This window comes from Ylistrum balloti, unplaced genomic scaffold, assembly GCF_031769215.1.
Source record: "Ylistrum balloti isolate Yb309-2 unplaced genomic scaffold, AGI_CSIRO_Ybal_v1 Utg369648, whole genome shotgun sequence".
In the NCBI taxonomy this organism is placed as follows: domain Eukaryota; kingdom Metazoa; phylum Mollusca; class Bivalvia; order Pectinida; family Pectinidae; genus Ylistrum; species Ylistrum balloti.
Window position 1 is genome coordinate 632437 of NW_026781905.1, and position 27685 is coordinate 660121.

General features: G+C 33.1%; 1 protein-coding gene across 1 annotated transcript in view; it reads right to left on the bottom strand.

Moving 5' to 3' along the window:
• Positions 1–13500: 13500 nt before the first annotated feature.
• The window catches only part of LOC132556158 (histidine decarboxylase-like), a 55641-nt gene continuing 41456 nt past the window's right edge, over positions 13501–27685 (bottom strand). Inside the window, exons 7-13 of the mRNA XM_060220550.1 lie at positions 25565–25631; positions 24220–24382; positions 23640–23710; positions 16533–16552; positions 15243–15341; positions 14849–14950; positions 13501–14334 (exon numbers count right to left, since the gene is read on the bottom strand). Of these exons, the coding sequence (XP_060076533.1) occupies positions 13501–14334; positions 14849–14950; positions 15243–15341; positions 16533–16552; positions 23640–23710; positions 24220–24382; positions 25565–25631 (1356 nt within the window). The remainder of the gene's footprint in view (positions 14335–14848; positions 14951–15242; positions 15342–16532; positions 16553–23639; positions 23711–24219; positions 24383–25564; positions 25632–27685) is intronic.

A 27685-nucleotide genomic window follows, 5' to 3' on the forward strand; every position in this document is an offset into this window, starting at 1 on the left:
TCTCATATTGAATTCTGAAAACATTAAGATAATCATTAATCTATCTCTTAATTCTACATTTTGTTCATCTAAGTTTGTAACTGACCTTAGTATTAAAGAAGTTATACGGAAAAAGTTTTCTTTTTTCACACCTTTTAACTATACACATTTTTTTGGTGTGAAATAAAATAAAGACATTTTTGTTTAAATACAAATGGATTAGCAGGGTTTAACATACAATGGACACCAATATAAACTAAACAAATAAATCTGTAGAGGCCACTTGCTTTGGTTCCAAATTCAATGGCATTCACAGTATCATAAATATTGTTTGCCTATTGAGGTATTTTTCTTAACTGAATTTTTTTGTGTTTATTTTGGTCACAAATCTGTTCTGTTTATTTGCCAAATAGCAAACACCCAAATATTGTTTTAAGTTTGGTTTTGCTAGAAGTTACCCTGAAATTTCATTTTTTTATCAGACATTCAGTCATGTGTGTTACAATGGTATGAAATATGAATTATGAAGATATGATTGCTGCCATTTTCTATACCACAAGTTGTTACTTAGCTCAAAGTTTTAAACAAATTGAGTCTGTCTGTCTAATTCATATTTTAGAGCTGGGATTTCAACATTAAAAAAAAAACAACAACAATTAATAATGTTATAAAGGAAATTTTGTGTCTCACAGACAATTGACAGTAGTAAAGTAATTTACAATTAAATTTCTGAAATCCACAGATTATAACAAAATTCTCAGCTCAAGTAAAAACAGCAGTGTGGGTTATCATTGTATGGAAGTGATAAGTGATATTTTTGTATGTTTGAGAGTGTATCTGAATGTTGAAATCATCTGCTGGATATTGAAAACATCCAAATTGCATGATGGGTTTTTTAATGTATTAGTAAAGAGATGAAACATCCATCCAGACATTATCAATTTTTTTCTTTTAAAAAATCATTGAATTTTATTAAATATTTGAGTCATTATACTGCTGTAATGATCTGTTGAGAATAAGTCTTTATTCAGAAGTCATGCATTCCTTGTTTAAGTTTTACAATTGGAAAGTTATTGATATTTTTGTGCAATCTATAGTCTTTACCTTGGTTTCAGTTTAATAATGTCATGCCATATTAGTTTTCAATTCAATAGTTGTGAAACATGTACATTTACTGTATACGTGCCTTGGTTGGCAGATCTAGAAAAAAAAAAACGAATGAAAATTTCAGGTAAAATTTCTTTCTTTAAGGGACGTCTCCCTCTTTTTCACTCCAATGTGTTCCTTTTTAAATTCTACATTGTTAAGATGGTCTTGCTTTTTATAAAAAATAAAATTGAGTATTCCACTTTAATTAGCTTAAATTTGGAACATTATCCCATGAAAAGGTTGGCGGTTTCTTGAAATTAAAGACACTGTAAAAGTTCCCTTTATACTCTCTCACTGCTATCAAAACTTCTAGATGCCTGATTGAAAAGCATTAATATTTAACAGAACAAAAAAATCAGTAAATCAGAGTATGCATCTGTTTAGGAGGGTTAACTGACAGAGAATGAAATCATTGTCCAGCCCAGTGTTAAAATCTCATTCTTGGAGGAGGGTCATGATTGTCTTATCTCTTAAATCAAGGGAGATAATGATTAGCGTTGAATTAACCGACAAGTTGTATTCTGAGTAAACATTAATCCTGATAATAAAGATATTACAGATTTTGATTATAAAACTAAGTACTAGGAATCTTCAGATTTTATTCTGTTCTTATGAAGCTATTACAAGTGAGGTGTGAATATATTGTTGATTTATTTGTTTAACTTGCAAAATTGTTGAAAAGTTTATTGGGAATGTGCTTAAATTCGTATTTCGTGATAACGCTGAAAATTTCAATTTCATTTATTTCTGACTCTATATGTTTTTGTTTCTTTATTTTTCTTGTTTGAAATACAGTTTACATTGAAATTGACAATTTACATTCAGTGGATCCTGTTGTATGATTGAATTGAGTTAGTTGAGAATGGAAAGTAGGGTGTTTACGAGATCTGGGTGAATAAGATGTTTTATCAAACTATTAAACTATCTGTTGTTATCAAGCTTTTGATTAATGTTTGAATGAGATCTGGGTGAGTCAGATGTTTTATCTAGCTACAAAACAACATGTTGTTGTCAAGCTTTTGATTAACCTGACATTTTTCATGATAAATAAGGAATATGTTTAAGATTCATCATGAACAAGTTAATCAATTTTATAAAATGAAATGGGAGGTTATGACTTCAACATAATTGTTAGAAATAGTTGGTGACAAAAGGAAGAACTTGGTACATGTTTAGGTGTGTAGCTGTGTATGTTTGTATGTGGAAACAGTTTATTATGGTTTGTGTTTGTGAATGTCCTCCTCCCCACCCCTTATCATTACCCACCATGATCCTTTTATCATTGTTATGTAAGTTTAGTAGTTTATCAGGTCAGTTAAGTCAAATACAAGTGAAATCTAGACAAACTCAAATATTATAATTTCCTTTGAAACAATCTTTGAAATTTCTCATATTTATATTTTATACTTGTTTTTATCGTGATGAGTAGTTTGTGTGTTCTGTAGGTATTAGTGTCACTAATTAAACTGTTTTAACTTGGATTTCTTTAAAACTCTGATGATTTCTGTAGATTTCTATCTTCCTGAGAGAAAACTCTTGGCATTTGTTTATCTGGTGAAAAAAACAACAAACTTATTGATGTAAACACCATGTTTCAACTCAAGGGCCTTAAGACTTTCTATCTAACTGATATCAACCTGTAACATCAGTATATTGAGACTTCCTGTCTAACTGACATCAACCTTTAAGATCAGTATATTGTGACTTCGTGTCTAACTGACATCAACCTGTAACATCAGTATATTGAGACTTCCAGTCTAACTGACATCAACCTTTAAGATTAGAATGATCTGACTTTCTGTCTAACTGACATCAACCTTTAAGATTAGAATGATCTGACTTTCTGTCTAACTGACATCAACCTGTAAGATCAGTATATTGAGACTTCGTGTCTAACTGACATCAACCTTTAAGATCAGAATGATCTGACTTTCTGTCTAACTGACATCAACCTGTAACATCTGTATATTCTGACTTCCTGTCTGACATCAACCTTTAAGATCAGTATATTGTGACTTCGTGTCTAACTGACATCAACTTGTAACATTTGTATATTCTGACTTCATGTCTTACTGACATAAACAGTTAAGATCAGTATTGTGACTTCCTGTCTAACTGACATCAACAGTTAAGATCAGTATTCTGACTTCCTGTCTTACTGACATCAACCATTAAGATCAGTATTCTGACTTCCTGTCTAACTGACATTTATCTTAAATATCAACTTGTAATGACAAGCTATACATCTGATGATAATATTGAACATTTAGTTGTGAAATTTGATATAAAGATACAATAGAACTCTTGATTAAACTGTTTTCAGTGAAACATATATATCAAATGCTTACATTTGATGGAAAATTATTTAAATACAATATTAAAAGAAGTAATTTTAATAGTTGCCTTTATTCTGAACATTGGCGGTAAAATGATTTGTATTGATGATTTTGTTGTAATTTATTTTATGTAATTAATTTATTCGATGTTACGACATTTTGTTTATATTATGTAGCTTTATACACATGAATTGGTGCAATTTATTTTTTTTAGGATTTGTCAATTATCTCAAAGATAATATCTCTTCGATTTTTTCAGTAAAAATGCGGAAAAATATGAGACACATTTTCCAAAAAACTTTTATCATTAGATTAAGACAGCATACAACCTTAACTTAAAATTGAATGATTGAAGATAGCATACAACCTTAACTTAAAATTGAATGATTGAAGATAGCATACAACCTTAACTTAAAATTGAATGATTGAAGATTGCATACAACCTTAACTTAAAATTGAATGATTGAAGATTGCATACAGCCTTAACTTAAAATTGAATGATTGACTAAATGTGTAAGGTAGAAAATGACTTCAATACAAAACAGAGGTATCACATCTCAATAGGTTCCTAGAAGTTGGGACTGCAATTTCTGGATTTTCTAAGAAGAAATATGACATACTTAACAACAATACTAAAGAAAGATAACTCTTAATTTATTTCTAGATGTAATTTGTCAGGGAGTTGGTATCCAAAACAATAGTTACAGATACCACGATAAAGGTGCAGAATACATGACGAGAGGGAGACTCAGTACAAGTGTAGTGTGTACATCTAACTATTTATTTAAAGTTTTTATCCTGTTCTATATTAACATGTTATAGGAAAATTGTCCATGATTTACTTAAAATATTTTTGAAACAATCTTTGATGTTAGAATAATAATACGATGATGATTGATTTTTAAACATCAATGAGAATTGGAGAATCTCTGCCTATTAAGATTTCAGTAATGATAGATCTCAGTATTTACCTGGTAGCCTCGAACTTTCAATAATAACAGAGACTGTTGGAACCTAGATCTGAATCATACCATCTTCAAATGTCATACAGTCAGATAACTAAAAAAAATTATTGAAACACTAATAATTGTATTGTAGTTTTGAATTTTCTTGAACTAATGGTCATACACGTTTTAAAAAATTACATCCAGATTCTCTCGAGAGCTGTATAATAGACATTGTTTATTGTTTGATGTTATACTACATATATATAAACACATTTTTACCAATCCATTTATTTTCCCCTGCATTAATCATGAAATCTAGAGGTGTGCTGAGATCATTTATTATGGATCATGAAGTAAAGTTAGGATGTTTGTTGAGAGTATATTTTTACCCATGATGTTGTCCATCGTTGAATGAAACAAATCTGCTGTTCTATTATGTGATCTTTGTCACAAAATTATATCAAAGCTTTGGAAAATTAGGTTTATCAATACCAGAAAGGTCAATTTAAAAAAAGTCTTCTTCTTTAGAACAACATGGTTTTAGTTCAGGAAAATATCTTGGATGAGTTTCCATTCATACAATATTTATGAAGCAGGTCTTTTTGCAGGGTTGAGTGGGCAGGGAAGGGGAGAATGGGGTATGGGGGTTGCTGGGTCTCTAGTAAGATAAAATGAAGATTTTTTCATATGAAATGGAAAAAAGTGTGAAGTTCTGTTATTCATGTACCTTACATATGTTTGCAAACAATATGAAGACAGCATTTCATCAGGTTTAAACGAAATTATTTCTTATAAGTTCTCACTCCAAATCTCTCTCTGATGATGTCACAGTTTATATAATAATATATAGTAACAACCAATCACAGCCCCACTAGTTAGATGTTAGTGTCATACAAAATTGATATGGTGTCATACAAAATTGATACGGTGTCATACAAAATTGATACGGTGTCATACAAAATTTATATGGTGTCATACAAAATTGATATTGTGTCATACATAATTAATATTAATAGAAAGATAGTGTTGTAATTAAATCAACAAAATAGATAAATAACAACATTGTTCACTGAAGCATTTTGTTTATTGACAACAATCAGGCATCATATTTATTGCTTTCTTAAATTTCAATTTTGCTTGATTTTATTTTAGAATTTGGAGGGATACATTGATGTCTGGATTGAAAGTTACATGTAATTTGATGAGTTGATCTCATGGTGCTAGATGATATTATGAACACTGTATTGTAGTTGTCTAGTTGTTTTGCTGTATAGTAAGAACTAGTAAACATTCCAGCATTACATATCACTGTTTTACCTCATGTGTAAAACTTTCAGAGTATATATAAACTTGAATTCTCCAAAAGAAGGAAATTTTATTTATCCTATGATTGTAAAATCGAACATTTTTGTGGGGCCCGTTTTTACAAAAATTGGTAAAATTAGTACTGTTTAGTTTGCATGTCTTTTTGTTAATACGTCAGTTTATACACGATCTGTGGACAAATATTTGCATTAAGAGTATCTATGAAATCAAGGAAATTTAAATACCCTCAAAAATTTATGATTTTACAGTATCTAACAGAAAAAGCAATAACTTCTATCTATTTTGAACTTTTCAACATCTGTATAATTCTAAAGTAGTGATTAAATGATTGGTACTATATAGCTGGTGATTTTTATGCATCAAAATATTTTGCGATTTTCTTTAGAAACAATTATGTTTTGATGAATTAGAATTTTTACGATCTGAATGTAAAATGATATCTAATACATTTCATTATTTCATTAATTTAATTTTTAAGATCACTTTAATGTATTGCAAAATAGCAAAAATATTGTTCTGTCTAAAATAACCAGCTATACATTGTCATATATTGGTACTATTCCATATTTGGTTATATGTCCATTAGGATGACATATATGATGATATTCAATTGATAAATTAGTATTGTGCAGTCCATGATAGTTAAATATCAAGAAAAATTCTTCTAGTGTGTGATCAATTTGTTGAAAGATATATTTCACGTTTTTTAACACACAAACATATTGACGAGCTGAAATCAAATTTGAAATTCTTTATAGAAATGTCTATATTTAGATCTTTCCATTATAATCACACTTATATCTTTGCAACTACTCAGTATTGCTGATAGCTAGTTAACCAAAATCTTCAGAAATAGTAAGAAAAGTTCATAACTCCAGCTGTTTTAGTTACTATTTCTTTAGAACATGTCTCAAGCTCTCTACCTCTGTTTCTTTGCTGTACATCATTATTGGTATTTGCTTCACTGCTTATTTACTAGTAAGCTGTTTTAGTACATTACAGTGACAGTACCTCATGCACGTGGATGTGTACTATTCCTTGTGTTGAAGTACAATCTGTGTGTAATTCTAAGCACTCTTTGGTTATAGATTCTGTGTAGAATTAAATGTTCAGTTGTGGTTATTTTGTGGTTTAAAGCCATTTTGAATGTTTTGGAGTTAAAAAGCCCAGATAGTTCAATTTGTGGAGCATTACACTTATACAACCTCATAGCAATGTGTGTGGTTGGACCCCGTCCCAGCACAATTTGCTTTATCAGGTGGCTGATATTGTGAACCATCTTGATCTGTCTTAGATATTCCTTAGTGGAGAAGCTTTGCATCAATTTCTCCTGATATGTTGCAAAGGACCTCCTGCTTGTTGTTCAGTGCAGTAGCCACTAATTGCTACATGTGAACTACAGATGATTACACAAACATTTCATTTTCTGCAGTATCTATAAATCTCTTGCTTGCTTCTGTTTCTATGGACAATACTAAGTCTACTCAAGATACCTTGTAGCATCAGGTATTTCAAGTTCTCATTATACAATATTATGCACGGCCATTGATGAATTTTTAATTTAGAATTCGGTATTAGAAATTTAAAAGCCCTAACCACATTTATTTTATGTTGAACATTTTACAGGTATACGGTATTGTATAAATGACATATGAATGATGATATATAATTTGTGCCATAAGGTCAGTTGTTTTGAAATTATACACAGGTGTTGCATGGGTAACAGAAAAAACTGTGGTATGATAAAAACACTATCTGTAGTTATATGGTTATATACTGTTACACTGTAAAGGTTAAGGTGGGCGGGAGGGAGGAAGAGGGGAGACAAAATTATATTATTTTTGTTTTGTTCACACTCGATGTCATTTATAGAGAAAAAATCTTAGCATTCTGTAAATGATGGATATACTACTTACAACGGTAAAATGATTTTTTTCTCAAAACTATATGGCTATAACTTGTTCTCTGTCAGAAAATATGACATTTAGTCACAAGATATTTGTATGGATAGTAAATCCTACAAATGATTGAATATTGTCTCCATTTTCTGGTAACACAAACTTGTTCAGAGTTCATTTAATTAAAAAATAATCACAAAAATCAGTCAGATGAAATATCAGTTTTGATGAAGGGTTAACTTTTATAAATAACAGGTAGCACAATATTCAGAGATACATACTAGAATAAAATATATAAACAGCGTTGTAAGGATGTAAATCAGGAAGTATAAATGTGGTATGAATGGGTTTAAGAATGTGGAACTATAGAACCGATATTTAATGTGGAATGATGAAAAATATGTACATTTATTATTTGAATACATAGATTCATATATATTTGTACAAAATTAACAGCAATTATTGTGATGTTGATATATAGATGAAGATGAAGAATTCTATTACGTAATCTGGTAACTGAATGTTTTTTTGAAGTTAGTCAAATTATAGTGCAATCAGAATGAAATGTTGTGTTGAAATTGAACTGTACCTTAATATTCAATTTGGAAGATCAAATTCACACCAAGGAATGAAAACCTGTTATCTGTCAGTTCGGGAGATCAAACTCACACCAAGGAACGAAAACCTGTCTGTCAATGCATATATATTGTCTTAAGTCACCGGTCTACCTATGCTTCCCCATGTGAATATTGAATTGCCCTTATCAATATGAGTATGAAAGGTGAACACAACAGATCATCCTGATTGGATTATATATATATGCCTCTAACAGCATCAAAATAAGAAATTACATTATATTAATTTGTTTTGCGTTAGGAGGCTGTAATAAAAGTTCTGATAATATTAATATTCATCAGTGTATTGTATGGGAAAATAACTGACCTGTATGTGTCCATTTCTATCTCTAGTCACCGTTTCTCTGTCTAAATTAACATGTTATATGTGGTGAGTGGTTTATGTCAAATAAATATATATATATATACATATCAATTGTGTTTGTTTCACTTCAATTTTAACAACAGTTCATAATCCATGTCTCTAGAGATGTCTTTAAAAAATCGCTATATATATCTCTCATGGACTTTTTCTCATTTTGAACAATTTTTAAGTTACCTCATTTTCTAAACTTATGAATTGACTTATTTCTGCATGTTTCTCAACATATTTCTGGTTACTCTTGTACGGGTTACGTATTAAGAAGCAAAGTATTGGTGATTTACTGTTTCTCAACATATTTCTGGTCACTCGTGTACGGGGTTTGTGTTCAGAAACAAAGTATTGGTGATTTACTGTTCCGGAACATATTTCTGGTCACTCGTGTACGGGTTTGTAATTAGAAACAAAGTATTGGTGATTTACTGTTCCGGAACATATGTCTGGTCACTCGTGTACGGGTTTGTAATTAGAAACAAAGTATTGGTGATTTACTGTTCGGGAACATATTTCTGGTCACTCGTGTACGGGTTTGTGTTCAGAAACAAAGTGTTGGTGATTTACTGTTTCTCAACATATGTCTGGTCACTCGTGTACAGGTTTGTATTTAGAAACATAGTGTTGGTGATTTACTGTTCCGGAACATATTTCTGGTCACTCGTGTACGTTTTTGTAATTAGAAACAAAGTGTTGGTGATTTACTGTTCCGGAACATATTTCTGGTCACTCGTGTACAGGGTTTTTGTTCAGAAACAAAGTGTTGGTGATTTACTGTTCCGGAACATATGTCTGGTCACTCGTGTACGGGTTTGTGTTCAGAAACAAAGTGTTGGTGATTTACTGTTTCTCAACATATGTCTGGTCACTCGTGTACAGGTTTGTATTTAGAAACATAGTGTTGGTGATTTACTGTTCCGGAACATATTTCTGGTCACTCTTGTACGTTTTTGTAATTAGAAACAAAGTGTTGGTGATTTACTGTTCCGGAACATATTTCTGGTCACTCGTGTACGTTTTTGTAATTAGAAACAAAGTATTGGTGATTTACTGTTCCGGAACATATTTCTGGTCACTCTTGTACGTTTTTGTAATTAGAAACAAAGTATTGGTGATTTACTGTTCTGGAACATATTTCTGGTCACTCGTGTACGGGGTTTGTGTTCAGAAACAAAGTATTGGTGATTTACTGTTCCGGAACATATTTCTGGTCACTCGTGTACGGGTTTGTAATTAGAAACAAAGTATTGGTGATTTACTGTTCCGGAACATATGTCTGGTCACTCGTGTACGGGTTTGTAATTAGAAACAAAGTTAACTCGTGTACGTTTTTGTAATTAGAAACAAAGTGTTGGTGATTTACTGTTCCGGAACATATTTCTGGTCACTCGTGTACGTTTTTGTAATTAGAAACAAAGTATTGGTTCGGGAACATATTTCTGGTCACTCGTGTACGTTTTTGTAATTAGAAACAAAGTGTTGGTGATTTACTGTTCCGGAACATATTTCTGGTCACTCGTGTACGTTTTTGTAATTAGAAACAAAGTGTTGGTGATTTAGTTCCGGAACATATTTCTGGTCACTCGTGTACGTTTTTGTAATTAGAAACAAAGTGTTGGTGATTAAGTGGTGGGATAGTATGCGGGAGAAAAGAAATAGAAAAAATAAGAATTTGTAGACTAAAACCATAACTTTTTATAGCATATAGAGTCAGTCTTCTGACGGGTGGGGTTCGTGAAGGTAAGCGTACTCAATTACCTGACGATGCTGCCTCTGTAAGAATTTTTCTGTTTATTAAATATCAACAGACACAAATCTAGTTAAAGGGGGTACAATTTCTTTGATATCTAAAATGCAAAGTTATTAAATACCGTTTGAGAAACACAACAAGAAAGGGTGACATGCTGATATAGTTTATTTTGGAAGACATCAGTCTTCCTGATATGCTCCAGTATATATATACGATAAGCATATCTATATACAATACACAGTAAATTGTCTACCAGTTTATAGGCGATTGGAAAAAATGTTGCTTCAACTTTTTTGCCTTTTAACCTATTCTTACTCTCCTTGTACTTTGTCAGCCTCCTTGTAAATTTTTCTTTTGTTCATATCTTGCCCTAATTTTATGGAATTTGAGTTTGAATTATGTTGGTATTTTCTTGATTAAAAAACATATATCCCTGTCATATCATAGGCTTAATTTCTTACCTACAGACTGTAAATGACTTGTTTTCTATAACATGCTATAAACGTACATACTTACAAAAAACGATAATCTTGTTTTTTTGGTTTTCACGTTGAAAGTTTTGCGCTAAATATGATTGTTCTAACTGCAGTTACAGTATGTTATCTGTATAGTAATATTATTAATTGCTCCGATTAATCAATGCTCTTTTATGGCAAAAAGTGACATTGCGGTAAAATTTGATTGCGCTAAAGCAATACAGATCCGTCATTTCGATTTTATTGGGACAATTAATTGATCCTGACTTCTGAGAAAATTCCCTTCTTGAGTAGATCGTTAAGGTAAGGAAGCCCAATACGGAAATTAAATCACAACTGAACACTGACAAGCGATAAATGGTCTACTTTATTTTCAAAATAAATATCTTCTGACTTTTATACGGAATCTGTGATAATGTTTCACACCGAAGTTAAAAAGCATACTTTTCCATAATTACTGTCCGGACACGAAAAAAAAAATCCCAACGACAAGAACTCATATTGCACAGATGTCCTGAAATACAAAACCACACTGGAAAATACCATTGTTCCAGATAAATAACCATGCAGATTATAATAGGAGTTTATACAGACATATATATTTCAGAAACACACGTCAAAACTGATCAAAATAAAGTTTTTGTCTATGTTTAATTATGTATTTGTACGTTCATTTACAAAATAGAAGTTCACGATTTGCTTATTTTAAGCCACATATATTATACATATGCACTTGGAAGGTGTTACAGTAGGTTGAATACTATACCTATCTTACGGTTCTGATTTAATGACCTCAAATCACAACCCCTTCTACCCCGATGTATTTTCTAGTTCCTGCACTTAAGTTTTATAATTCCACATCTGCACGTTATTTTATCTGTTTTACAACCCGTAACCATTTTAAAACACAATTTTCACTTGTCTTCCGTAAATATAATATAACGATAAAGTAAATGATTCCTACATATGTAGAATGTCAGCAAAATAAAATCTCATTACTTTAGTAACAGGATATCTGAACATCAATCAAACTCTGTTGCCTGGTTAAGGTGCGAGTGCGTTACCATGGCGCCACCTGTCTATCCGCCATGTAAATCCAACTCTTTTCCTTTAAGCCTTATTTTCGTAAGATCATTGAACCACCAAAAAGACCCGGTAATTTTCTGCGTCATCTGTTAATAGAGTTATACAACCATCTCCTGGTCGGAGTCAGGACTGACATAGCTGACTTATCTCAATAAATATAATAATGATAATAATGAGAACGTCTGAACAAGTGTTAATGGCATATATTGTACGGGTGGTAGTGTATCAAAATTGCAGAAATGAGTTCCTTTAATGTATATCTAAATGTACAAATTACGTTTACATGAGTAACCTTTCTGTATAAATGAGTTATCTCAAATTATATATTAAGTACTTTTATGCATAAATGAGTTACCTTTCTGTGTAACGGAGTTACCGTAATGTATTAATGAGTTACCTTTCTGTATAACGGAGTTACCGTAATGTATTAATGAGTTACCTTTCTGTATAACGGAGTTACCGTAATGTATTAATGAGTTACCTTTCTGTATAACGGAGTTACCGTAATGTATTAATGAGTTACCTCTCTGTATAACGGAGTTACCGTAATGTATTAATGAGTTACCTTTCTGTATAACGGAGTCACCGTAATGTATTAATGAGTTACCTCTCTGTATAAAGGAGTATAACGGAGATATCTATGTAATGTTACCTATCTGTTTAACGGGGTTTCTTTATGCACAAAATGAATTACGTTAATGCCTAAATTCACTCCCTTATTGATAACGAGTAGCATGATTACACGGAACAAAGCAGAATCTTATGTGAAATACAAATTGTTAGAGTCTTAAACATGGAAAATAAGACCATGTTTTCGTGAGTGATTTTCGCCGTCTGTCTCATCGCCGATGCCCGTTAGAACATCTAAATAAAGAAATATTCTGATCAACATTACGTCCGAGCTCTAGGTACACTAGGGCAAATTAAAATGATTTCAGAAAAAAGTTTAAGGAAAATAAGACCAGATGTTCCGGAAGGGTAAGTATTCCCTGTTGCATTGAACAAGGAAAACAACATCAGAACCACCAGGGATACTATGATGATAAAAATATGCACGGATATACAATGTATTTAATACACAAAGATTCTCCGTTGGAGATTTCATAAAGTGTCATGCTATATATATACCGAAACAGATTATCCTTCGTTTGTCAGTCTTTGACTTGAAAAATTCGTTAACAGCCACTGGCAATGCTTGTGGACTTATAATAGTCATCAATGATATTTTACCTTTCCAAAATCAACACAGTAGATAATATCGACAGCTGGGATGTTTTTGCTAAAAAGTGTATTGATGTGTTCAAGAAGATCCGTAAAGCGTAGTTAAACCGGTAAACAGAGGATATAGATACATATATATATTTACGACATGTTAGAAACACTGAACGTGTCAATATTCTGGACGATTTTTTACAGTTATGCACACAAAATAAGCAGATAAAATATTTTCCTATGCCACCATTAAATAACAGCGATTACAACGATCTATTTTCATGTTTTTTATATTGCACAGTTATTGTATCAGTTTCAACTTTTCAAATGTAGGTTACACATATCACGTGATTATCCGTTTATCACGTGACCGCAATGTTTGCAAACTATATGTCCATTTATGGATTCATTGGTCGAGTGGACTCCATTCCCGTTTGATAGTTCATCTTGTTCTAGATTCGGGTCAGCATCAGTTTCACTCGAACTCGTTAAATCGATTGAAACTTTCATTTTGACCCCTGACCCCAGATCCACCTCCGAATCGGCTCCGCTCTCATTTCCGTCCTCTATTTCATTCAGACCTCCTGTCATTTCCTTCAAAGTCGACCATTCGAGAATCTCGTCCACCTTGGAATCGAGAGAAGCTTGCTTAAAGCGACTGATGATAGATCGATGGGGCATAACGTCACAGTCGAGACTCTTCTGTCTGTTCTGGTCCCGGAGTTTCATTCGTCGTCTAGGTGACAAACGGATCGGTCGACCATTAAAATCACTGTTGGTGATTTCCTTAGCAAATTCCACAATGACGTCATTGTTGTCAAATAGCGCTGCAAAGCTTCCATTGATAAGTTTTGGCGAAGACGGAACGTTGCTAAGCAACAGACTCATTCCATAGTCCTTTTTCTTTAGCGATGGGACTCTTTTCAGCACTTCCGGTTCAATGACGACAGGAATTGGTGGGGTTTCCTCGAACACGTCATCCTCGTCTGGCTCCTCGTTTCGAAGGACTTTAGTCGCCATATCTTGAATGATCTTCCAATCGCGTTCGATGTCCATGTTTGTCGTATACTGTGAGGTAACTGTGAATCGAATGACGTATTTTGATTTCAGTGCAGCAGGTACCATGTGTATCTTACCACTTTTGTTCAATCGTTTTAGAAGTATTTCTGTGCGATCATTATCCCCCTGAAAAAAATTCCGACAGATATATATTATTTTTGTTCTCGTTTAAATGTAAATGAATTTACCTTAATAATAATAATAATAATAAGATGTATACATATAAATCGCTTAATCGTCATGATGATCCATTTTGGTGACTGGGTTTCGTCAGTATATCTTAATTGAGGTATCGTATTTTTATACAGATATTGCTTTAATTGTCCCTGAGGTCACTGTAGTTTTAGGCATTCAATTAGACACGTAGTAAGGTAAGGTAGCGAGGCAAATTGTAACGTGATTAAAACTATGTTTATCAGTATCTGGGTACTAAATAGAGCAGATATCATTGCAGATATGAATATCGACCTTATTTTGAGCATTGTCACAAGGATTTCTCTTTCAAACTATATTTGGATATGGATATTTCAATCATCATTTCGGCAATGCAATTTTAATCTTTGTTGATATTTCATGTTTAAAAGGGGGAAATTAATTTGTACACTCAATGAGAGCTCCAAATGTCAAATGTCATTATCACCTTCAATCGGAACACCACCATTCCCAGATGTCGCGCGGCAGGTATCTCAAATCTTTCGTCTTTTCGGACCATTTTTTCAAACTTTTCAGCCAGACGCACTCCCTACAGTTAAAACAACACACAACACATGATGACATTTATGTTTGAAATACATCTGATGTTTTGTTCTTGTTCAAAATACAAGAGTGACCTCCCATCCTTAGAATAAGACGTTACATCAACTAATTACTATAATATATCGATTCAGGTTCTTTACGTTATATTTCTTTAGGTCTATTGCTGACTTCTAGTATAACTAAGAGAAAAGATGTCAAAATCATACTCCAACCTCAAATGCAAACATGAACAAAATAATGATTTACAGGCAGATTCACGAACAAGTACACAGGACTACCTTTCTCACGTGGGCTTGTAGACCTTCCACACCAAATGACCTGATGACAAACCACAACTTCAGAGCGCGAAACCTTCGGCTTAGTGGTATCTGCCAGTGCTAAAAGAAACGATAATACCGATAGGTCAGATGAATCTTGATTGCGTTTTTGATGAATGTCAGACAAAACATGAACAAATGAAAAAAAATACAAGAAGAACAATCTAGATACCTCTAAAGGTAAGGCATATTTAACGTGATCAACGACATTCGAACAATAAATGATTCCAAGTAAATATTGTTATATCCCGAGAAGAGAGCGAGGTAACAAAGCATGGAAACAGAAACATTGTTAGAAAGGATTGCTCAAGTAAACAGTATCTATATAGAATTATAGTAAGAGAAATACGACATCATATCACGACAATACATCAGAGTGTTGTTTCGTGTTTCTGTTATTATCCAGTGATGTTAGTCGCCTAAGGTGTGATATATTGTAAAACCCGGGCTACGCAAATCAAAGACAGCTTAAACGAGTAATAGATGAGAGTTAAATAAACCGTATGATACATTACATAACATATATTGAATAGTTTTAACATTAGTAAACAAATGGATAAGGTACAGCTGTTGTGTTATAAATCTACATGAAAAGGTAAAATTATGCAATGAGTTCCATTTTATTATTCATTTTCGAATTATCAATCATTCTTAATATATTGCTTTATTTACAAGTGCATATCGTTGATAATGAAAAAGATATCACACACTGCACCAATAGGGTGAAGTCATAATCCGATATAAAAAACAATTCTTCTGGAGAGTGATTAGGAGAAAAGCATAATATAATGTAAACATCAATGGTCCAGAAATATGCAATATATACATTTATAAGTGTATTGAAGCAGATAAAACGAAAATGATACTTTGTGTTGTCGACTATATTGATTTTCTATCATCTGCTCGATTGCTCTCGTGTTTCATGTTGGGTTTAACCAGTTCAGGTATAACAGTGTAAAGTCTTCATGCCTCTTTATCCCCACTCAGACTATCTACGTGCTATATGTCATAATGTTGGTTCTAATTATTTATTTTATTATTTGTAAATCAGATGGCTTTTCATTGTTATCATCAAACAACATTAACAGAAAACATTTGACTTGTATAGGTTAATATGGCAACGTTAATATTCATTCAAACAAAAACATCGAAAACAATGAAGACCGTAACGATATATTAACAGAACCAAATCCGTTGAAATTCGGCCAAAATATGAATATTTACTCGAGAAAAAAATCATTTATAACTTACCATGTAGTCGATGGCGGCACCTAATGATAAAAATAGTGTCAGAAATAAGTTATGATACAAAAACTTTGTAATTCAATGTGAAATGCAAAATATATTAATGAGTCCAAAAACAATAAAATTCAGTTGAAATGTCGAAAATAATTTCGTGTTTCACTTATATCAATGCTAAATATTTTATTTACTATTAAATAAATGCGCATGTTGGCCGTGACTATAAAAATGTATAAGGCAATAGCATAGACGGTTTAACCGTTCAGGAAATGGTTTCCGCACGTCAAAGAAAGGGCATGTATTTACGTTAGACAAGTATCTTAATCGAAGTCGTTCTTTCTGAAGGTGAGTATTCTTGGAAGAACAATAGTCCTTTTTACAGATCGCTTGACGAATAGTATTGATCTGTTGTGAATTACTATAGCAGTTTGCTTCAATAACTACCATTTAATTTGACCGTTTCATTTCGTTCACCCAATCACGTGTATCATACCAGATCAATTTGACTGGTTATGTAGGACACAGGTCCGATAGCAGATAGAAGTACAAGTACCTTTAACAAAAAAGAAAAGAAAAAATATTCTGCAGCAATGGCAACTGTTGTTGTACTAGGGTAACGAGTGTTTCATGAAAATGTATCTGAGAATCATTACTGATCAATCTAATATTCCTTTTTATGTTATGTCTCGGAGGAAATTATATAACCGAATCTGTAACGATCAACTTTTTACGACAATAACATGCTGATTTTAGGGCCTATGCATATCTAAAGGTGAAGAGTGCATTGTTGCCAGGTGACCGACTTTAATGATCATTAGAAACAAACGTTATCACTGCCATATAAAAACAAGACAATGCCGATATCAAAACCAATTATTCAGAGACAAAATATATATCCGTACTGCTATGTTTGAAAACAACAAAGAAAAGATCAACAAGTCAGTAGAATATTAATTCGAACTCTATATTGATTGAGCGAAGTTAAAAAATGAATGAAAGGAAGATTTACACATAAACTTGTAATATATAAGGATAGGCAGACCAGGTGTTCGTCAAGGTTTTTCGTTTTCTGCTTTAATAACGACATTGGCCGTGCAGAAAATCAAAATATACAAACTTCCTGATCACCATGTAATTTCAGAACCTTAGGTACAAATATTGTACAATAGAAAAAGTGAATAACACCTTTTATTAATTTAGAGTTAGATACAGTAGAGCCAAACAAAGAATTAAATTGTGTCATACAGCCGTTTCGTCCTTATAAGACTCTTCATTGATGATAAGGGCTTACAATGTGAACCCCAAGAGGCCACTAAGGAATCTAGACGAGGAGGTTCCGCAGCCCAGTAATTAAATAAATCAGTCTTGCACGCCCAATCAGTAAGAATATCATCTGCCTAAGTCATCACTCTAGTTTTACTGACAGCAGGAACACTTCTGTACAAACACAAATCCTACTTAGTGAAAACAATCGGTAATTTATATATGCGATTTTTTACATGCTATATCGACACTTTTTTCTACAACGAAATACATTGGCTCTAGTTCCTGATATATGTTCTGTCTTCGGAAAATATTTGCCACGAATAATTTCGTCCTCCCATCAATTATTTGTCTTCACCCGAAGTTAAATTAACACTGAAAATTTTATATTATAAATTTCTGCTGTAACCCAACAACTTATCAGCGAAAGTTAAATTTTTCACCCTATGCTGTAAAATCAGATATTTTCTATTTTCGTGGGTTTTCAGAAAAAAATTAATCATGTACACTTAATTTCATGGATGAATATATCGCAACAGTCTGCTTATACCAATTTTCACCGTTCGTAGAATTATGATTTCGTAGATAAAAATTACCCATGAAATGAACGAAAATAAAACCCACAAGAAATTTCACAATACCTCAATCGCGATATCAATAAAATATCAGCTTGTGTTAGCGCTTAAGAGGCGTTGTATAAAGATATCTCTGCACATCTGTGCTATGGTGTCGGTGTAGCTATGGTTTAAATATTGCATGCATTTGCAATTCGAAATACATATGCTCAATTAAGAATCAATTGTGTCATACAGCTGTTCCTTTGTATAAGCCGCGTGTTTTTCACGAGGTATATGTGTATGTATAAGATATTGAACTTAGTTAGTAAGGGGTTATCGCAATCGGCCAGTGTTGTAATATAGGTAGGGAGTTGTAAATTTGACTAGTGATCACATGTTTGATATACAAAAAAAAAACATCTACAAAACTTACATCTGGTGATGTTAGCGCTCATATACAGGTATTCGTATTATACTGATAACAGGTGTTCAATTGCGGTTTAACGAGTTTATCTAACCGAATTTCGTTTTACAAATTACAAACGTCAATTGATTGCAAGTGTGACTGATTAAAACAGTATGGCTTGCGCACAACAGGAAATGAAATCAATGAATCATGTATATAGGAGTCAACATCCGGAAGAATGATATTTACAATTTTATGCCAAATGAATATTTAAAATCATCGTCCGTTTGATCCTGATTAAAATTGGGAATTGTCGATGGTGAAGAATATTTCTTTTCCAATGTAAATTTTAAGTTCTTCCTTCTCATCAATTGGAATTAATGATGTTATATGAAAATGTGACATAGACAACTGCATTAACGTTCTTTACAATGCGAGATGTTATTCTCAGATCGGCAATAAAAGAAAAGAAAGTGTCTGATTCAGAGAAATTTGATCAGCTGTACCTTTTTTGGTCATATCTATATCATGCAGTCATCATTTGAACCAGGGGTATGGAATGTTGAAATTAATTAAAGGAGTTTTGTAAAATAGAATTCGACAGAAACATATATTATAGTAAAGACCGAGACGTGTAAATTTGGTATGGCAAGCAGAGAGGAGACGTTCAATATAAATATGAAAATAAAGCTATACAAAATTTAAGTTCCGATGGTGTTACAGAACTTGATAAGGACGCCGATATTCATATTATATTGTATTCTGATAACACATGTCCATTTAAGATCTGACACGTTTATTTATTCATTCACAAGGGACCAGTTTAATGACGAGAAGGGAAAACTGATTCAAATATTGTCTTCGTAACAAAATCTATATTTAACAATTTTGTTTACAGACTGATGAGTTGAATGATGAAAACTGAAATCATCTTCTGGTTTATTACAATGAAGTGTTAAAAACATCTAACTTGTAGGATATTAAAAACCAGAAAATAATCATGTCTAGTTATAAAGAAACTCTCTGAGTGATATAACACAATCATATATACAAGACCCCGTCGGACAGTCCTTTGATTCCCATATAAGGGATACTGTTGATTTTAATCTAATGTTAGTCTTTCTATCGTGATTCCATCTCGATCAAGTTAGCGTGCATTGAGAAGAGACATTTGTACCGAAAGCTGTTGTTCTCGGGACACGCTAAGCACTGACCAGTTATAATTAATTTACGTCTAATTTTGTTTGAAGTGTTCTCGATATTACGTAGGTGTCAATGGGGTTTATCTGAGAGCCTGATAACAGGACCGCACTAACCTATTCCGAGTGATTTTATTGACAGATCACATATTTTATCATTCAATCGTATTGTCAGCTCCCTTCGAGTGCGGATCGTCCTTTATTGGTGAAGTGTGCAAAATCCCTGATAAGATTGATTCAATACCAGCACCTATTAATTGGCCAGTCACTCGCCAGCTATAAACCTGACAAATAGTGGTATAATAGGGGTAAAGAGATTTCAAACACGTCCAGAAAAAATGTACGGTAAACATAAAGGAGTCACAGCTTGGGATGGTCAATAAAACGTTAATGAGACCCGAAAATCTGTCTACACAAACAGAATGATGAAGCTTTTTGGTGAAACTGATTAGAAAATGTTAGCCTGTTGGAATCTACATCAAATGAGAATAAAGACGTCAAATTAAGTTGCATGGTTTGTACGTAAAGGATTGTAATGTGTCTTCTTCCATGAAATATCGACAAATGCGACAAGAAGATAGATGATGGTCCCAATTGTTTAACACTTAAATGACCTCCTCAATGAGCCGCGTCCAAGTGTGTTTGCAGCGTGCATTGGACCAAGAAATGATGGCCATTATTAAGGGTATAAATGGTGCCAATTGGCACTTAAAGTTGAGATTCAAATAAATTCAGTGGTATATGCACTATTTATAAGTAACAAGAAAGGAACATTATTGTCAGATTTAGAAAAAAAAATAATGAAGAAATGATTTGTACAAAAAAGTTTAAAATGTGAATTTTGAAGTACATTGTATATTGTTTTTTTTTAACAATAAACCAAATTCATGTTTATGCGAGTTTGAAATGTTGAATGTTGTGATTAAATAGTCTGTCAATAAACAACGTGTATTCCTATTGCGAATGTAAACAGTCGACGTCGACTTGTCATTTTCAGGAGACATGTAAATTTTCAATTATGACTAAGATTGAGAAAACCTCGTTATCTATAGAGAATTGTATAAGTAGGCATTGATGGTATCTGACTGGAATATTACGTGATTTAATAGTGTCAGATTCATACACTATTAACATGCGACAAAATGTCGAACATAAAACATGTATAGGTGCCATGTATTTTAAACAATTTCTTCAATGACAATTTTAGATTCGATATCAAGTGTTTCTTTCAGTGTGTACCAACAGGGAGACAAGCCGGGGAAAACTACACTCATATATTATAAGACGATTGACGTGTTTTGTGTTTCTATTCAAAGCCCACAATTCCCGTGTAGTCCATGTATGGATTTTCTTTAAACGTAAAGCGACGCCGTATCTATGCATTTTAGGTGTAAATTTTATCTCAATTCGTAGCAATTATGGTGTCGATTTGCATATAATTCTTTAACGCTCCTTGATGAACGTTTTAACGATTTTTAAACGTCTTCGTTCTTACCTAAACGTTTTCCTGACACGAACCTATTACAGGGTCTAGGAGTAAAGAGTGATACATCAACGCCAACAAGTAGAAAAAGAGAAGAAAAAAAATATCGAGGAGTCTTTTAAACTGTATCACATTTATTTCTGAAGAAGTGCTGGCATCATGTTACGTGTAAGGGCAGCTGGAAACCAGGTATTCTCAAATGAGAACAACAATGGAACCACTTTACGTACTAGTGCCCAAAGAACACGTGTAACTGAATATCACACAAGAAAGTGAGACAATGCGTAACCCTTCTCCATGTACATCAGCAAGCTACGTCTCCCGAAACCTTGTGATGTCAGATTATTTTTAAGCTGTCTAAATCTTGCAAAGTGTTATTGGAATAACATTTGGAATAAATAGCGACATGAAATAGTGTTAGAAAAGCATTACAATATATAAATACCTTAATCCAGTATGAAGAAGCCATACATTCAACTGACGAAATCAACGTCCCCACGAAAACGGCGTTGCGTTTTTCTATGAAATTCTGCCTTGTGTTTGCCAAATCGAATTTAAGCAGAGTAAATCGGAAACTGTTTAATCCAATGTCCTGTATGTACAGAATTTTCCTCTTTTCTCTACTTGTCTTGGTTCTGTCTACCCTGAAATTGGTCCTTCTCAAGCTAGACTTCTTATTGCCGGTTCAATTAGGGAATAGCATATTTGTTTTTATGCATATATTGGAGATATGATAAAGAGTTTTGGTTTTAACACGAGAAACAGTTATGATTCATGATCCAATATCCAGTATAATGCATTAATACAAACTTCCTCTCCCCGATTCTAAAATAATGTGAGTCTAAAAGTCTTGTAATTATCGTAATATCAATGTATTTCGTTAAAACCAAAACATCTACATTTTGTTCGAAACGGTCCCTCACATTCTCTTGACCAATTCAAACTCTCCTTTCAATCATTGGTGACGTAGAAGCTTAGGCTACTTTTCAATCAAGTTGCTTAGCATCAGGATTTAGGTTGAGGCATATATATAGGCTTACAATGTTTCTGTGTGTTATCAGTCTGAATTTTTATTTACATTGATGTGTATACCTGAGATTCGTCATGTCTTTCTCCGAATCGGAAAGTTTTTTGTTCACTAAATAACACCAATAAAACAGCAGACATCGTACGTAGACGGGCATCGACAAAATATTATGTTGGGAGAGTTGTCAATGCGTTTCTTGCAAATGGAGATTGGGATTTTTATAAAATTTTCTTTATCATTATTATCCAGTAAAGGTAGGAGACAATGTCATGTGACATACTTTTATTTAATATTCTACATGTACTTGACCCCTGGATGGAGTATATCACACACTATAACGATTAGGTAAAGCGTATCGATTCTGATACTATCGACAAACCCACTTGAAGCGGAGAAAAGTAAAAAAATATCACAAAGATTGATACCATCGTATTTTCCATATCACATTTCGATGACACATTTTAGCAGGTCACCATTACATGTTTTTTCAAAGTTAATGTTGATCATCTGCCTCAACCGAAAATATGGCTGCCGTCTTTAGACTAGCGAGTATATCGAGATTAGATCATGACAATTACCCAAAAAAATGTCGAGGTGGTGATCAAGGTGTAGTTGTAATATTCACAAACCCGCGACTCACAGATGGAGGGACTTGGCCAAGTTTAATTTTTTTAAACTCGAAATTTCGAGATGAGATAGTAATTTTGAGAAATTTCGAGATAGTACGTCAAAATGTTGTGATAGTAACGAAAATAACAGTACATTTCGAGCTACCATCTCTAAAATTCTCGAAATATTGACTTAATATATAAAAATTTTGATTTAATATCTCGAATTATCGTGTTAAAAGAAATATAACGTGGCCGGATAGGATACCATTGTTGTATAATAACACGCATTATGATATCAATAGTAAGGAAATTGGGTAAGGGTAATGATATTTCTTGGATATATGATATAATTGTTGTTTATCAAATCACATCTCGGTACGATGACGTCTGGGAGAGCTATACAACGATCACGGGGAAAAAATGTATAAAAAATGACGTAAGATTAATTTTAATGTCAATGAATGTAAGGAAAAATCTGATTTTACAGCCACGTGGTATCTTTGGATTAACACGTCAACCCAAATGTGAAATACATTTCGTAATATTTAATATCGAGATATTCTTACTTACCGGTGTTCTCATGTTTTAGGTATAAGGGATCGACATTGAAGGTACGGTGAAGGGACCCACTGTTCTTCACCCTAGACAAAACAAATATAGTTTGATTAATATCGAATCATCGTGTACTGATATTTACTGTCTGCTAAAGTAAATAACCACTGACCCTCACCCTAGACAAATAAGTATACACATATGTTAATGTCAAGAACTCAACCGTATAATGACCAACAGCCCTACAAATTTAGACTGCAGAAAGGTAACATAAAACATAGGACACTTTACAATAACACGTGGCGTGTCTCCAGCATGTAATTCTATTAAAATGTCATCAACTAGAAGTAGACACCCCCCACCCTTTAAACTATCCCAGCTAACATTCATATGACAAAAGGCATACACGTATCTTTATATGATGATGGTCCCTGATTCTAGCTCATTGCAAAATACAAATGACACACCTTGGATCTTCACCTGGTCTTCTAAAAACCGCAGCTCTATCATCATTAACCCCACTTCTACATGTAGGGTTGTAGGAAAAGTTTAAACCCTACCGACTGGAGGATATTGCGGGAACGTATTAAATACGTACCACATAGCCGTGCAATCAAAGTGAACCATCAGCCATTTTGATGGATTAAATGCAATGGAGTGCGCATACTCTATTCCGGCCATGAACTTCCGGTATTCTGGACAAATGAAAGCTGTTCCGGCATAAGCCGCATCGATATGTAGGTACAAACCTTCTGTTTCACCTAAAACATAAATCGAAAGGAATTAAGATTGGAACACACATCGAAAGGGATTCAGACAGAAACAAACAATGAAAGGGATTAACACTGAAACATACATCGAAAGGAATTTAGACTGAAACACACATCGAAAGAGATTTAGACAGAAACATACATCGAAAGAGATTCAGACAGAAACATACATCGAAAGGGATTCAGACAGAAATACATCGAAAGAGATTTAGGCAGAAACATACATCGAAAGGGATTTAGACTGAAACATACATCGAAAGAGATTTAGACTGAAACATACATCGAAAGGGATTCAGACAGAAACATACATCGAAAGAGATTTAGACAGAAACATACATCGAAAGGGATTCAGACAGAAACATACATCGAAAGGGATTCAGACAGAAACATACATCGAAAGAGATTCAAACAGAAACATACATCGAAAGAGATTTAGACAGAAACATACATCGAAAGGGATTTAGACTGTACATACATTAAAAGGGATTTAGACTGGAAAGTAGAAGTGTTGTCATGTACGTGTCTATAAAGGTAAAAAATGTACACAACATTTCTGCTTAAATTTAGAATACTGCTGTCACAGTTAGTCTAAATGGATGTGATTTGAAATTTCGATTCTAATTTCATGAAGTCATAAAGACAAAAGGAACGCACACCAAGCGTAGCATAGTAAATCCTGTTCTTATTTGTTTTGAAACAATGAAACTTAAATTTGCCTTCCTTTACAATATTGCAAAACAAAATACAACATTTTATTTATTTATCACTCTTAATAGCTAGGGTTTAGGGAGGCGGTTTAAGGAGGGAATGAAAGTGAAGAAACAGCGGCACAGTTCATCGTTAGATGTAGATTTAAATATGTAGAATCTGCTCTCAGTGACACATAATGAAATATATTCCAAAGTAAAATACAGATGTCACGTGGATATTATTGGGATTATCATTATGACAGCTCGTTAAGACTGGGCAATTTAGTCTGCTTGTGAAACTATCCGTGAAAAAATGTCCCTCCTCTCCCCAATGTCATTTTATTGTCTTGATCTAATTCAGGGCCAATATTACCTGGTATTGGAATAAGAGAACATCCCCCAAAAAGAATAGTGGTAGTTGTTTTGCATAGAAATAAGAACAGTTGTCATATGTTGTCTTACCTCGTTGTATGAGTGTACTTACAAATCGGACCGAGTTCTGCTAGATTGTCAAAAGCACAAGCTCCAGTGGTCCCTAGAGTGGCACATACCTGAAATGATAAACAAAAGGTTTGTTTGATATCAATATTCTATACATCGTAATGTACCTAATTCGATTATGTAACAAAACATCTAAAATATATTTATTGAAAATTTTGTTTTAAATCAATTTCCAGACAACAGAATTAAAAAAATATATTTGAAACCTACACGATAAAAATAAATAAAAAAACGAGAGTACCGAGATGTCAACTACATCAGTGAAGGTCGATGGCCGTGATATCAACATAGGGAAAATTGTATACACGAGAAATTATATACTCTTTGTTTATCGCCCTTTTCATATTACACGTCATCCCTCAAATAAGTCATCCCATTTTGCTATTGCAGATTACTCGAATTTTTTGAAAAAGCCGGCCATTTCCTTTTGCTTTTAAAGATTATCCCCCTCTTATAAGACACCCCATTCCCTTTTAAAAGGACATATTATATCCCTTTATTAAGATAACCAATTCCCTTTTTAATATGACAAATTATCTCCCTTTAATAAGACAGGCATTTCCCTTTAGAAATGATAAATATCCCTTTAACAAGACAGACAATGCACATATGACAGATTTTCTCCCATTAAAAAGGCAGACACTTCCCTTTAATATGGCACATTACCTCCCTTTAACAAGACAGACAATTCCCATCTGATATGACAGATTATCTCCCTTTAATAAAACAGACAATTCCTATCTGATATGGCGGATTATCTCCCTTTAATAAGACGGACAATTCTCATGTGATATGACAGATTACCCCCTTATGTAAGACAGACAATTCCCTTTTGCTATGATAGATGGTCTCCCTTTAATAAGACACCCCATTCACTTTGATATAATAGATTTTCTCCCTTTAATAAGACACACAATTCTTTTTTGGTATGATAGATTATCTCCCTTTAATAAGACAGACGATTTCCTTTTGATGTGATAGATTATCTCCCTTTAACAAGATTGATTATTCTCAATTCATATATGAAAGCATTCCCAATCAAAAGGATAACTTATTGCTGTATATAATAGTGTACCGGAAGTACCTGCCAATATTGACAAAAATAGAAAAAAAATATAAAATATTCTCTAATTTCCTGGTGCTATTGTAAGAAATTTGCATTCTTACCTTTAGGTGTATTATAAGTGATATTATTTTATGTACTCAGTTTGTAACGTCATTAAATTGATCCCAAGACAAAGTTATTATTTCATACGTTTTAACAGCCCGCGCTGATGAACAAGACCGGAAGACGTCCTAAATGCCTTCAACAAAAATATGTAAACAAATTATTGATGAAATTGATTTGACGTCCAAACAACATCAATAGACACAATTGATTGGCCTATTGGGTAAACATGTTTAAAACAGACTGTAAACACTGTAAATGTGACTTGAAGAGGTGAGAATTGTAATCCACGCTAGCACGGCCTACACCATGATCAGGTGCTTATAAAGCGTCCATTGTTATGTCTTATAACTACCACGATCGAAATATCTTGTATACCAATTAACCATTCGTTTTATTTTATGTCCATCTCTTTACATGCGCTTAATTGAAGAATGAATATGATAACCAGAATTTTCCTCATGTTGTTTTATCTGCTATTGAGTATATCCGTTCATTTAAAGTACTTACTAGATGATAATGAATTAAACTATGCAGAAAAAGAGTTAAACGTACTGTGGTCTGGTAATGTATTAAAATAAATAATAGTGATGTTTCGTCATTCTATGTATCGTTAGTAATTCTAGTATCCAAAAGTGATAGTGACACACTTTCACCATCTGCTTTCGGAAAAAATATTTATAGAAGGTCCGAAATGGCAGTATACAGTAGCCTTCACAAAATCCACGGCATTACGGTATGCATATATTTGATTTTCGTTTTGAAATCATACAATACAGAGGAACTTGTACCTACCCGTTTGGTATTTTACAGTCTGACAGCAAAAGTGTGTCAACAGCACTTTAATATATAGTTGCCTATATCCATGAGTGTTTTAATGTCGCTTATAACTCGACTGCACCAATCTCGCGACATTTGTACCTCGTGAACACTTTC